Source organism: Eucyclogobius newberryi, unplaced genomic scaffold (assembly GCF_026437365.1).
Source record: "Eucyclogobius newberryi isolate DKJ021-1_F unplaced genomic scaffold, fEucNew1.0.hap1 SCAF_13, whole genome shotgun sequence".
In the NCBI taxonomy this organism is placed as follows: Eukaryota; Metazoa; Chordata; class Actinopteri; order Gobiiformes; family Gobiidae; genus Eucyclogobius; species Eucyclogobius newberryi.
Window position 1 is genome coordinate 12,650,484 of NW_027315757.1, and position 13,578 is coordinate 12,664,061.

General features: G+C 49.4%; 1 protein-coding gene across 1 annotated transcript; it reads right to left on the bottom strand.

The window, feature by feature from the left end:
* Positions 1–1,957: 1,957 nt before the first annotated feature.
* Positions 1,958–13,247, bottom strand: LOC140357808 (nuclear distribution protein nudE homolog 1-A-like). Its single transcript, XM_072442321.1, has 9 exons — positions 13,099–13,247; positions 11,411–11,552; positions 11,051–11,204; positions 3,974–4,122; positions 3,403–3,539; positions 3,019–3,279; positions 2,740–2,831; positions 2,519–2,646; positions 1,958–2,000 (listed from the first exon to the last, which is right to left on the bottom strand). The coding sequence occupies exons 2-9, from the start codon at positions 11,548–11,550 to the stop codon at positions 1,958–1,960; spliced, it is 1,104 nt and encodes a 367-aa protein (XP_072298422.1). The 5' UTR covers positions 11,551–11,552; positions 13,099–13,247.
* Between the last annotated feature and the right edge of the window lie 331 nt (positions 13,248–13,578).

Genomic DNA, 13,578 nt, shown 5'->3' on the forward strand with positions numbered 1-13,578 from the left:
GGGCACAAGGACTTATCAAAGCTAATCACAAATAAAATAAAGGAATAATATGCCTCCTTTAAGTCACAAGTAGTGTTTCAGACTGTGTGCGATTTATATTAAACTTAAAGCACTTATCTGTATCTTTGTCTTTTGAGAAAAAAGTATTTATTTGAAATGAAAACACTTTAATATTTATATTTCACTTAAATTATTCTTGTTGGATTGAAGAAAACTTTGCTTGTTGTGGAAATAAAATGGGGAAAATAAATCAAATCAAAGACTCTTTTTCAGTTTTATTAAAGAAATACAAACTTTAATTTAACGGATAATTTGGCATTTTGAAAGGCAAATTTCCCTTTCTCAAGAGTCAATCCTCCAAGTCTTGATTTTAAAGATACACTCTGGAACTTTGCTGCTCATTCCCATGGAGATGATTTAGCCCTGATGAGAATGTCCCACAGTGTTTTTATTAAAGCACCTATGACAGGACCAGTCATTTTACTAAAACACTTAAATGGTAATAAATAATACAATAAATAATAATTAAATGTAAGATTTTATATAAATTTTGAAATCAGACTTCCATTACTGTTACCTAGCAACCAGGAGGTCCACATTTGGAATTATCCCTCGAAAAGAGTCAAAATGAGAACCTCATGAAACCCCGTCACGTTAAAGTGGGACGAAACACTCATGGGCCTGGTGTGTCGTTTTAGTGCAAACTCGGCTTGTGTGTGGCGCTCTGTGTCTGAACGCTGATTAAAGCGCTGTTTCCGACCACAAACACCTGCTTTGGGGGCGGAGTCACACACCTGCTGTAGGGGCGGAGTTTGAAGTGGTTTGGTGAAAAGATTAGATACAACATGGAAAATACATCTTTAATCCTTTATTCATCAGCAACAAGAAACATTTAAAATAACAATCTTTGTCAAATCACTTAACTCAAACTCAGAGAAACTCAGAAACAGTGCATAAGTTGTGCTTTGTCAAAGTTTTTGGCATAATAATTTGGCGTAATAGAAATAGAAACACATAGAAAGTATCACGTCCCTTCTGTTTGCATCATTACCCACAATGCATCGCAAGGGCATGTCCAGTGTCAGTTGAGGATAAGGCAGTTTCAGCTGTAATTTATTCTACATCATCTGGACGGTTTCCCATGGTTACAAAAAAACTAAATAAACACTCAAATCAAATTAAATCAGAACGTTATTACAGTTTTAAAGCGTCCAAGTGGAATATTCCACAGTTTGGCATTAAACTTATCCATCTCCATGGAGACAATCAAGAAGCACCACCAGGCTACAGATCAGATCTGTGGAGTGGCCCTCAGACAGAATACATGTTTTTAATGTGTTTGCAATAAAAAACACTTAGAATCAAATAAATGCAACAGTGATGAGTTTAATGCCTTATTGTGGAACATTGGAAGGATAAAAGCAGGAGGCGGCGCCTCAATACCTGAAAAGTTACACAGTGCAGCTTTTCTCTTAAACTCAAATAAAGGACACATCTTGTGCAGTCTTGTCGTTCTTGGCCTTTAAACACGTGTTTGTGTAACTTTGCTTTGGCATTTCCTGCTTGAGAACTGAAAGTATTTATTATTTACGTTCAAGTGGGCGTGGCCTCCTCAGGAGTTTGTGTTCCATGTTTAAAGAGGAAACGATCAGAGCGAGTTCAGAGATGATTTATAGATTTATAAAGCATTATAAACCTGAGGAGCTCGACATGCGCTGGGGGAACTTGAAACTGAGCGTTTTCTGAGGCTCAAAGGTGCAATGAAACTAAACAGAACTCTGGTGTGTTTTTGATCAGGTCAAGAGGTCAAAAAGGTCAGTTCTGGCACAACACGTGTCCTTTAACTCGAACATCCTGATTTCACACGTTTAAACACATTCACCCGTTGCCGTGACGATGGACCGAAGTGCAAGTGCGAGTCCAGAAGCAGCAGCTCGTACCGGTCAGCTTCAACCGGTCACAGCAGAACCTTGGATCCAAAGTCCAGCCGCTTGACCAAACTGAGAAGAGAGTCCAGGAAGTCATCGGTTACGGGGAATTCACACGTTTGTGTTCGGGGAAAGAGAAGAACTGTCGCAGCCGTTTACAGGACGTTTTCTGAGATCCTTCTGCTGAAACACGCGCCTTCAGGGCAATCGATTCATCACAACTAATCCATTATTTAACTATTCAGCAGCTAGTTAAGTGATGGAGTAATCGTTAAGTGAGCTCTATGTCGTCTCTGAAACGTGCGCGAGATGGTTTTATGACTCAAACAGAAGTATTTACATGAAGAGAACATGGGAAATGTGGGTTTGACTAGAATTACACTCGCAGGGTTTCATGTACAATTAAATTCAACATCTCATCTTCACAGGTCGTTAGCATTTGAACTAATTATGACTAAACTTCTCTCATTAGTCACATTATCGCTGCAGCGCTGATGGTTTTGTTGCCAGTTCATTTCCATGTTCTGGCCTGAGGAGACTTTAACCTTCTAACCTTTAGCCTGATGAGACGCTGACGCCCTCACACTCACCTGTCGTTGCAGCCGTTGGGCGTGGCGGCGACGGCGTTCGGTCGCTCGGTCTGCGACGCCCCGTGCACGCTGCTGTGGCTCTGCTCGTGCGCGTACTCTCTGTAGGACGCTAAGCGAGACTCCAGGTTCTACGGCGCGGGGGGAAAAGAGAGAGAACGGTCATCGCGCGACCCGACGGCGAAACCGTGCATAACGAGACACGTGAGGCTTTGAGGACGCACCCCGACTTTCCTGAGCAGCTCGCCCACGATGTTCAGAGCGGAAATCCTCGCCGACGTCGTGAAAGGAGTCGCACTTCCGCCGAGCGCCTCTGCTGGAGATAACGAGACGGGAAGAGACGGATGAGACGGATGAGAAGGTTGGAACGAGAACTTGCATTGTTGGGTTTAGGCCGCCAAACAGACCAAACCAAACACAGCGACGCAGACGTACTCTTGAGTGACGCTCGTCTCAATCTGGAACTAAACAACTAAAACTGTATCAATAAGATGAATACTGACCCCTGTTGGAAGCAGGTGGAGCTGCAGTGGCCTCAGACGCTTTGGCTGGTTTCACATCTGGAGCTGAAGGTTGCGTCGACGCCTCAGTCCTTCGGTCCGTCGGGGTGGGAGGGGGCGTGGCCTCAGTCCTTCGGTCCGTCGGGGTGGGAGGGGGCGTGGCCTCAGTCCTTCGGTCTGTCGGGGTGAGAGGGGGCGTGGCCACAGCACTCAAAGAGGGCTTTCTGTCGTGTTTCTGCTGCACTGCCAGCTCCTGCCTCAGGTCTGAAACAGAGACAATCAAAGGGAAACGTCTACAGACTGAGGAGGAGGAGGCAGGGGGTTTGAGGTCCAGGAGGCCCAAGGATGAGCCGGGTGCAGAGAGGAGGCGTGTGCGAGAGGGCGTACCTCTGGCCTCGTCTTTGAGCCGCTGCATCGACTCCAGCAGGTTCTCCTTCTCGTCCAGCTCGCTCTCCAAAAAGGCGTTCCGCTCGATGACCTGGTTCATCCGCTGCTCGAAGTCCTCCAGAGACATGATGGTGGCTCTGAGCGGCCAAAACACGAGAGATGCAGAAGAGCTCGTCAACGTAGAGCCAGAACACGAGATGCAGTGCAGCCACATGAGTATGAGAAGCTCAAAAACATGTCTCCTCTTCCTTGTCTCCTCATTCTTATCCTCTCATCCTCATCATCCTCATCATCCTCATCATCCTCATCATCCTCATCATCCACATCATCCACATCATCCACATCCTCTCCTCATCATCCTCCTCCTCTCCTCATCATCCTCCTCCTCTCCCTCTCCTCATCATCCTCATCCTCTCCTTCTCATCTCCTCATCATCCTCATCCTCTCCTTCTCATCATCCTCATCCTCTCCTTCTCATCTCCTCATCATCCTCATCCTCTCCTTCTCATCTCCTCATCATCCTCATCCTCTAAAACACGTCCATGCTCTTGAGCGATCTCGGGCGTCTGACCTCTTGGTTCGCTCCAGGTCATCGTTGGCCTGCTCCAGCTCTCGGATGTATCTCTGCAGCTGGTCTTTTAAGGCAGCGGTCTGAGACAGCTCTGCCTCCAGGTCCGAGATGCGTCTGAAGGCCTCGGAGTGCTGCGCCTCGTACTTCTCCTGGACACGAGACGAGTTTAGGAGAGACAGAAGAGGTAAAGTTCAGGCTGGAAGAGTATGAAAGATGGTGATGAAGAGCTAAAGTCGCTCTTGGTTCCTTAAAGGGACGTCTTCCTGAGGAGACTCTGGTTTTCACCCGAGGGGACTTTCACCCGAGGGGACTCTGGTTTTTCATCTGGTTTTCACCCGAGGGGACTTTCACCCGAGGGGACTCTGGTTTTTCATCTGGTTTTCACCCGAGGGGGGGGGAGGGACTCTGGTTTTCACCCGAGGGGGGGGGAGGGAGGACTCTGGTTTTCACCCGAGGGGGGGGGACTCTGGTTTTCACCCGAGGGGGGGAGGGACTCTGGTTTTCACCCGAGGGGGGGAGGGACTCTGGTTTTCACCCGAGGGGGGGAGGGACTCTGGTTTTCACCCGAGGGGGGGAGGGACTCTGGTTTTCACCCGAGGGGGGGAGGGACTCAGGTTTTCACCCGAGGGGGGGAGGGACTCAGGTTTTCACCCGAGGGGGGGAGGGACTCTGGTTTTCACACGAGGGGGGGAGGGACTCAGGTTGGGGGGGAGGGACTCTGGTTTTCACCTGAGGGGGGGAGGGACTGTCCCTCTGGTTTTCACCTGAGGGGGGGAGGGACTGTCCCTCTGGTTTTCACCTGAGGGGGGGAGGGACTCTGGTTGGGGGGAGGGACTCTGGTTTTCACCCGAGGGGACTCTGGTTCTATTTCATGCCTACTGACCGCCAGAGGCAGTGCATAAAGCACTGGATCATCCTTGCGCATACACAGGTCGAGAATTAATAACAAAAAAGTCACCTTTGACCCCCGGTGGCTCACGTGACACCAGGAGCTCAGTCCCTTTTCACCTTCTCGCATGCAGGTTGTATACGTGGTTGTTGTTCGGCTAATATTGCTGTTTTCCCACAAAGTTTGGTTCGTTTTGCCGCTTGTAGCCTGTTAGCCCTGTGACTGTGGTACAGTCGGTGCAGCAAGTTCGCTCGCCCTCCTGGGGCTGCACAAGCGTGTCGGACCTGTTGCAATAGGAGGTATATTTACGTTGTTTTCTACGACTGGTAAGTACCCCTTTAATGCATTTCGCCGTAGCCGTGCGCTCGGTAGTTTTTTGTTGAATTTGAACCGTACTATTGTACCCGGTTCTGTGTTTATCCGTGCTAAAGCCGGTTGTTTGGTTTACTGATACAGCCGCGCGGCTCTAAGTTCTAACTATAGCCGTGTTCGGGTCATTAGTTCTGAACTGCTTTGTTTTCAGCCAGTTACACACCAGCGGTGGCGTTTTCGGCTCGACCTGGTGGTTACATGTAGCTGGTTTTGTGTTTACATTGGGTCATTAGTGGCATGCTCAGCTCAGTCTGATCCCGCGCGTCTCATTCACATAGCGGGTCATTAGTGGCGTTCCCTACTCGACCTGACCCCGCGGTGTCCCCTCATATAGCGGGTCATTAGTGGCGTTCACTGCTCGACCTGACCCCGCTGCGCCCCTCTTACCGGGGTAGGTAAGAGGTTTTACATCTTAGAGTCGCTAGTGGCGTTCCGCTCGACCCAACTCTATTGGCTCCGGTCTTATCATGCTGGAGTCCCTATGCTGCCGGTCCTGCCTGGCGCCGCTGCAGCCTGACGATGGGCATGATCTCTGCCCTGCTTGTCTTGGAGTGGATCATCTTCGGGAGGCACTCTCCGATGATGCTTGCTCCAACTGTTCGGTTATGCCCCGGTCTGTGCGCGTGGTGCGCTTGGCGGCTTTCGAGGACGCTTCAGACTGGTTGTCTGTGGCGCCTCAGAGTTAGTTACCAGCTGGCCAGACTGGGGGCCTCAAGCGGCCGTCCACGGCTACTCAAGGCGGCCCCCCATTTAAGAAAAAGAAGGGCCCCGGGAAGTTAGCGGCTCAAGTGAGCACGCTGACATCTGAACTGGCCCAAATGCGGGCAGTTATCCAGACTCTCCAGACTGATGCCAGTCGTGTGGTGGCACAACGGCATGAGGGGCATGGCACAGCCTCAGTATATGATGACGTCATATCTGTGGCTGCTTCAGACACGCAGTTTCAGCTGGAGTCTGACCTTCTGAGCTCCAGAGTTTCAGAATCTGGCTCACTGGCCTCTGCCGGCTCTCAGGCCGACAGTGATGACACTGTCACAGCGGCTTTGCGGATGGCACTTTCCCGCTTAAAGCTGGATGTTCCGCGGGATGAGGCGGCACCCTCGAGCGCCTTCTTTCGGCGCCAGGCTGCAGCGTCCCACTTTGCAGTTCCTGCCTCGGAGGAGTACATTAAGGAACTGCATGCAGACAGACCCAAAGGCATTTTCGAGGCCTACTTCAGATGGCAGGGTTTTGGCACTGATGCAGGATCCTCAGAAGCTTGGCCTGGGACATATGCCGGCAGTGGAGCCGGCTATTGCCTCCCTCATCGTCCGCCCAGAGGAGACTTTACGGACTAATGCCCGGTGTCCACAACCACAGTGCCGGGTTACAGACGACCTTCTGTGTAAGGCGTACGACATGGGAGCTCGTATGGGTCGCATTGGGAACTCTTTGTCTCATTTAATGCTTGGCCTGTCGGTTTCCCTTGAGACGGTGCCAGTGGACCAACCAACACATGGGCTGGTTGATGCCTCCTTGCAGGCTTTTGCCCTCATGTCAAGGGAACTAGGGCGACTGCTCTCTACATTAGTGCAAGCTCGCCACCAAGTATGGCTGGCACAGTCTCCGCTCTCTGAGGCCAGTAGGAAGACCTTGAGGGGTGTTCCAGTTCTTCCCGGAGAACTATTTGGCCCGGCCGCCCTGGAGGCTCTAGAGCGCACGGCCCAGGCTTGCCGTACATGGCAACAGTTGGCGGGGCTTCATAGGCGGGGGTCTCATCGACCGGCTCAGGCCGCCCCTCCCGTTTCTTCACGGAGATACACACCACCGCCCCATCATGGCTCAGACTTGCAACAGGCCCCAAGATTTGGATTTCGTCCGTCCCGTGCGTCCTGTTCCTCACAGCCCGGCCGTGGCCCCCACAAACCCGGGCGGGGTCGAATACTGGACGGCTCACTCCCCAGATATTTGGGTGCTGGCCATGCTGTCCGAAGGGTATCGTCTGCAGTTCCGCCGCCGGCCTCCTGTTCCTGGTCGGATCCGAATGACTGTTATTCAGGATACGGCCAAGGCGCAGGCGCTCTCTCAGGAGATTCGCACCTTGCTGGACAAGGGGGCGATAGTTCCTGTGGACCCCCTGCTGGATCCAGGGGGCTTTTATTCCCGATATTTTTTAGTACCCAAGAAGACGGGCGATTTACGCCCAGTTCTGGACCTCAGGGGTCTAAATATGTTTTTAAAGGTACTCCCTTTCAGAATGTTGGCGGTCAGACAAGTGCTCCAGGCGATCTCCCCAGGCGACTGGTTCACAACAGTAGACCTGAAGGATGCATATTTTCATGTCCCCATTGCACCGCCACATTGGAAGTTTCTCCGCTTTGCTTTCCGGGGAGAACACTTCCAGTTCAAGGTCCTGCCATTCGGATTATCTCTGTCCCCTCGAGTGTTTACAAGGTGCGTCGCTGCAGCCTTGTCCCCCTTGCAGGCCCAGGGGATGCGGATTCTGCCCTATCTGGACGACTGGCTCATTTGTGCGCCCAGCCACGAGCAGGCACTTCAAGATACAGAGACTGTGCTCAGGCACGTGGCCAACTTGGGGCTGCGGGTGAACTTGGCAAAGAGCTGCCTTGTGCCGTCACAGGTAGCGACTTTCCTCGGCATGGTCCTCGACTCCCATACAGCGACTGCACGCCCTTCGCCCAAGCGGGTGGACGATATTTTGGGAACGTTGCGGGACTTTCGACAGGGGAGCTCTTCCCTACGTCTTGTTCCTAAGCCTCTTGGGCAAGCTGACTGCGGCCGCAACGGTGGTTCCTCTGGGGCTGCTGTCTTTGCGCCCCCTTCAGATGTGGCTCAACAGCCTACACCTGGACCCCAGACGTCAGGATCACAGGCGGCAGCGGCTACCCGTATCTCCCCAATGCCGGGTGTCTCTGCAGGTGGCGGAACGAGGCCTTTATGACACAGGGCGTTCCGCTGGGGCCTCTTCCTTCCAGACGGGAGGTTGTGTACACCGACGCATCCCTCTTAGGCTGGGGTGCGACATGGCAGGCACGGATGGTGCAAGGGTCATGGTCCCAGAGGCAGAGCAGGCTGCACATCAATGTGCTGGAGTTCTTGGCTGTCGAGCTAGCGCTGCGCCATTTCTTGCCACACCTGCGCGGCCGTCATGTCATGGTACGGTCCGACAACACCAGTGTGGTTTTTCACATAAATCACCAGGGCGGCACTGGGTCGGTGACCCTGTTCAGGATTGCACAACGGGTCCTGACTTGGGCTACCCCGCGCCTTGCCAGTCTGAGCGCTGTTCACATTCCGGGGGTTTGGAATGTGTCCGCGGACTTCCTGTCTCGCCATCGGCCGCTGCCGGGGGACTGGCAGCTTCACCCGGAGGTGGTGAGGGACATTTGGGAGACCTTCGGCAGGGCACAGGTGGATCTTTTTGCCTCCCGCGACGCGACACACTGCCCTCAGTGGTTCTCGCTGGCGGACAGCGCCAGCCCACTGGGTCAGGACGCACTGGCTCACGACTGGCCGAGGACGATGCTTTATGCATTTCCCCCATTCCCCCTGATTCATCAGACGCTTCTCAGGGTCTTTCAGGAGGGCCACAGTCTCCTGCTTGTGGCCCCGTTTTGGCCAGGGAGGACATGGTTTCCTTTGCTGCGCAGGCTCTGCTGCGGCACAGCGAGACGTCTCCCCCCCAGGCGGGATCTCCTCTCTCAAATAGGGGGTCAGATTCTGCACCCCAATCCCGAGCGCCTGAAGCTCTGGGTATGGCCGCTGCAGGGCCCGGCCTGACCTTCTCGAGGTACGCCGGGGAGATTGGGAACACAATAAGCAATGCTCGTGCCCGGTCTACCCGTCTTCTGTATTCCTGCAAGTGGAAACTGTTTGACGCCTGGTGTCGCAAAAGCGGGGAGGATCCAGTGCATTGTGCTGTGTCAACGGTGCTCGCATTCCTGCAGGAGCTACTTGGCCAGGGGCGCTCTCCATCTACCTTGAAGGTATACATTGCCGCAATTTTTTGTGGGCATGTGGGGTGGAAAGGTTTCTCGGTTGGCCGTAACCAAGATATTTCCCTTTTTCTAAAGGGTGCTCGGCGTTTGCATCTGCCGGCCCGGTCTGTGGCCCCGGCGTGGGACCTGTCCCTGGTGCTGGAGGCGTTGCGATCCCCTCCATTTGAGCCTCTGTCGCAGGTTGACCTTAAATGGCTGTCAATGAAGACGGCATTCCTTCTGGCGATGGCCTCTGCGAAGCAGGTGAGTGAGCTCCAGGCTTTGTCCGTGGCAGACTCCGGTATTCGTTGGCACCCCGACAACTCTGGGGTTTCCCTTTGGCCGAATATAGATTTTGTTCCAAAGGTGATTTTGTCGGAGGGGCACAATCGGCCGCTACAACTTGCACGTTTTGGTGCGGGATCTGCCGCCGAACAGCTGTGTCCTGTTCTTGCGCTTGAGGCATATGCGCGTGCTACAGCGTTGATACGCAAATCTGAGAGCCTGTTTGTTTCACCGGCCCGCGCAAGCGCCAGGCTCTGTCCAAACAGCGTCTTGCGCGCTGGATTGTTGATGTAATCACGGAAGCCTATACTCGACAAGGGCGACCGTTGCTGAGGTGCCACTCCACAAGGGGGCTCTCAACTTCGTGGGCCGCTATGAACGGGGTGTCCTTGGACGTGATCTGTGCGGCGGCCTCTTGGACATCCCCGAATACCTTTGCAAGATTCTACAGAGTGAATGTGGTTTCTCCACAACCGCTGGAAGAGGTTCTCCGGCAACACTCTTCTGCGTCCCATTGAGGTATGGTTTTGTCTATTCCTCGGGACCCTGCTGGTATTTGTCATCCAGTGCTTTATGCACCGCCTCTGGCGGTCAGTAGGGATGAAATAGAACGAAAGTTACGACTGTAACTACGGTTCAATGAATCCCGGATGACCGCCAGAGCATCCGGTCCCTCGGAATTCTCGTGGTTTGCGAGAAGGTTTCCAGGGACTGAGCTCCCGGTGTCACGTATAGACACGTATATAGACTCACGTGAGCCACCGGGGGTCAAAGGTGACTTTTTTGTTATTAATTCTCGACCTGTGTATGCGCAAGGATGATCATCCAGTGCTTTATGCACCGCCTCTGGCGGTCATCCGGGATTCATAGAACCGTAGTTACAGTCGTAACTTTCGTTTTCCCCTGAGGGGGGGAGGGACTCTGGTTTTCACCTGAGGGGGGGAGGGACTCTGGTTGGGGGGGAGGGACTCTGGTTTTCACCTGAGGGGACTCTGGTTTCCTCGTGTACAGACTCGCTTCCACCTGCGACACGTTTTATCTGATCGTCTCGCATACTTTGAAACTGGAACACTGAAGGAATTTAATCTCCACTCATGAAAAGTATTTGAGGGAAAATATCTTCTAACTTGGACCCGTCCTGTTCTGCTGCACTCAGATCTTTGAGTTTTACATATTTCTCTTATTTCACTTTTTAACTGCTCGATGTCCTTCATTTGCACCTCAGGTAAAAGAGCAATATTCTAGAGGTGAATATTTATCGTGCTCATGTTTTCTTTGCACTTCAGAATCAGAAAAGGTTCACAAAACTCTCAAACTCTGCAGTGCCAGTGACGCACAACAAAGCCCAATGTAGAATAATAATATTGTCTTGTTGCAGTAAAAGGACATCTTGTTGCAGTAAAAAGGGCGTCTTGTTACAGTAAAGGGGCGTCTTGTTACAGTAAAAGGGTGTCTTGTTACAGTAAAAGGGCGTCTTGTTACTTGTTACAGTAAAAGGGTGTCTTGTTACAGTAAAAGGGTGTCTTGTTGCAGTAAAAGGACGTCTTGTTGCACCTTGTAGTTGTCGCGTTCCGTCCTCAGGCGCAGGTTTTGGGTCCGCAACTCTTTGTTGCGGCTCTCGCACTGTTTGAGCTCCGCCTCCAGCTCCGCCTCGTAATCTCGACTCATCTGCTGGAACTCGCACAGCTCCAGCTCCGCCTCCTCCGCCCTGAGCGACCACAGAACGTCAGATACTGTAGTTCAGAAGAACACTCACAACAACAGGTCATCGGGATAACCTTGACCATCGGAATAATCCTCATCGTTATTATCATGATCAGCCCGATAAACGTTTAAATGTGGCGACTGAAGGCTGCATACAGAATAGTGACCTCTACCACTCGACATAAGGGGAAACACACGCCATTTCCGTACATTTGCTGGTGTTTTGCGGCTCGTTCTTTCCAGTGTTGGAGCTCGTCTCGAACGGACTCAAACGCCGGCGCCTCCTGGTCCTCCGTCGCCTCCTGGTCCTCCATCGCCTCCTGGTCCTCCATCGCCTCCTGGTCCTCCATCGCTATGGAAACGCAAACAACAAACACTTTAACAACTCAAGATAATCACGAATATTACAAAACGGCATCAAAAAGGAGCAGATTACAAATAAATTAAAGGAATAAAAGGAGGTAGAGGAAGTGTTGAGAGTTTAAAGTGTTGAGGGTTTAAAGTGTTGAGGGTTTAAAGTGGTGAGGGTTTAAAGTGGTGAGGGTTTAAAGTGGTGAGGGTTTAAAGTGGTGAGGGTTTAAAGTGGTGAGGGTTTAAAGTGGTGAGGGTTTAAAGTGGTGAGGGTTTGAAGTGAGGGTTTGAAGTGAGGGTTTGAAGTGAGGGTTTGAAGTGAGGGTTTGAAGTGAGGGTTTGAAGTGAGAGTTTGAAGTGAGAGTTTAAAGTGAGGGTTTAAAGTGAGGGTTTGAAGTGAGGGTTTGAAGTGAAGGTTTTAGGGTCATTTTTCAGTTAAAACATCACTATATTTAAAGTAATCTCAGCGTTGGGGGAAATGGAACTCAAATTACTATTTTAGAGTAACGAGGAACGTAACGTGTTAGTTTGTGTACCGTGTAATCTTGTTGTTAGTTGCTTTTAATGGCGGTGTGCAGACGACTGAAAAGGTGCATTTAGCGCCACCTACTGGAACTGTACGTCTTCAAAGTGTTTTATAATATAATGTAAAAAAGAAAAAGGAAGAGAGAGTCAAGTTACTTTTCCAAAGCAGTAACACATTAGTTAGCTTTGAAATGAATATTTAATGGGCTTTTAACTGTTGACGCCTGCTCAGGATTATTCTGTTTTTTTATTTGATTTGATGTAATTTATTAAATTAAAAGAACTTTACATCCTTTTGAGGAAACTTTATAATAATAATAAAAAATATTATAAAACGAGGTCATTTTATCTCAGTAGAGGATGTAAAGTAATATATAATGTGATATCCGTTTCTAATCACTTAGACGGTTTTGTAAAAAAAATAAAGAAAATATATTTTATTTTAAATATAATTATAAAACTAGATATGTGTATCTTTAGCGCTAGTTGATTATAATGAAATGTCTAGTATAAGGTGAATATGACATAAAAATGTCAGTGTGGTTCGTGGTGTTTTAACTATAATAAAAACTTTAGAGGAAGATGTCTTTTTTATTAAATTAAAATAAAGTTGAGTGTTGAATTCTTTATTTTTAAGAAAACGTGCTTTTCATACAAGCAACATTTAAGTACAATATAATAATTGTAATAAATCTGATTTGGTCAAGTTAATTTATTCTGTCAAACAAATGAGACAAAACTAACGGAACTCGGGATGTATTAATTGATATTTATACATTGATATTTTGCCTCAAGCGTAATTAAACAGATGTATCACAAGTTAACTTTAGATGAAGGTAAAGTTATGAAAATACAACTAAAGTCTGATCTGTCCTTTTCCTCTGTATCTACTGCGTTGTATCAATGAAATTTCCCCATGTGTGGACAATAAAGGATTATCTTATCTTATCTTATAAATAGTAGTAAGTGAAGCTCGTGAGCTCATTTAAAGAGCTAACGGTTTAAACCAGAGTCAAACTTACCTCGACCTCTTTTAACGCGCTTATTTACACTTTCACGGCTTCATAAAACTCCCTGAGCAAAGTGAAAACATCAAAAAACACGTCCGGGGGGAAATAAAGCCTCAAAAAGATAGAAAAACACATAAAAAGGACTTAGACACAAAAGTTGCTAGTTCCTCCGGCAGCGACAATACGAGTGGGCGTGCCTATTGTCAAGACACTTCAGCCAATCAGAAGCGAGCGTGACTCTTTCTACGTTTCTATTGGACAAGATTCCATCAATCAAAACGTGTTGGGCGGGATTTAAATTATCATCCAATCAAATTAATGCACAATCAGAAATAATTTATTTTATATATTTTTAGCATTTATTTTTATTTTCTACATTACGTCATTTTAGAAAGATGTAAAAGATAATTTAGTTTTATATGTTGTTTTTTATTTGTGCCAGTATTTCCCGCTTGACGGCGCCATTATTCATCTAAAAACTTTAATCTGGCA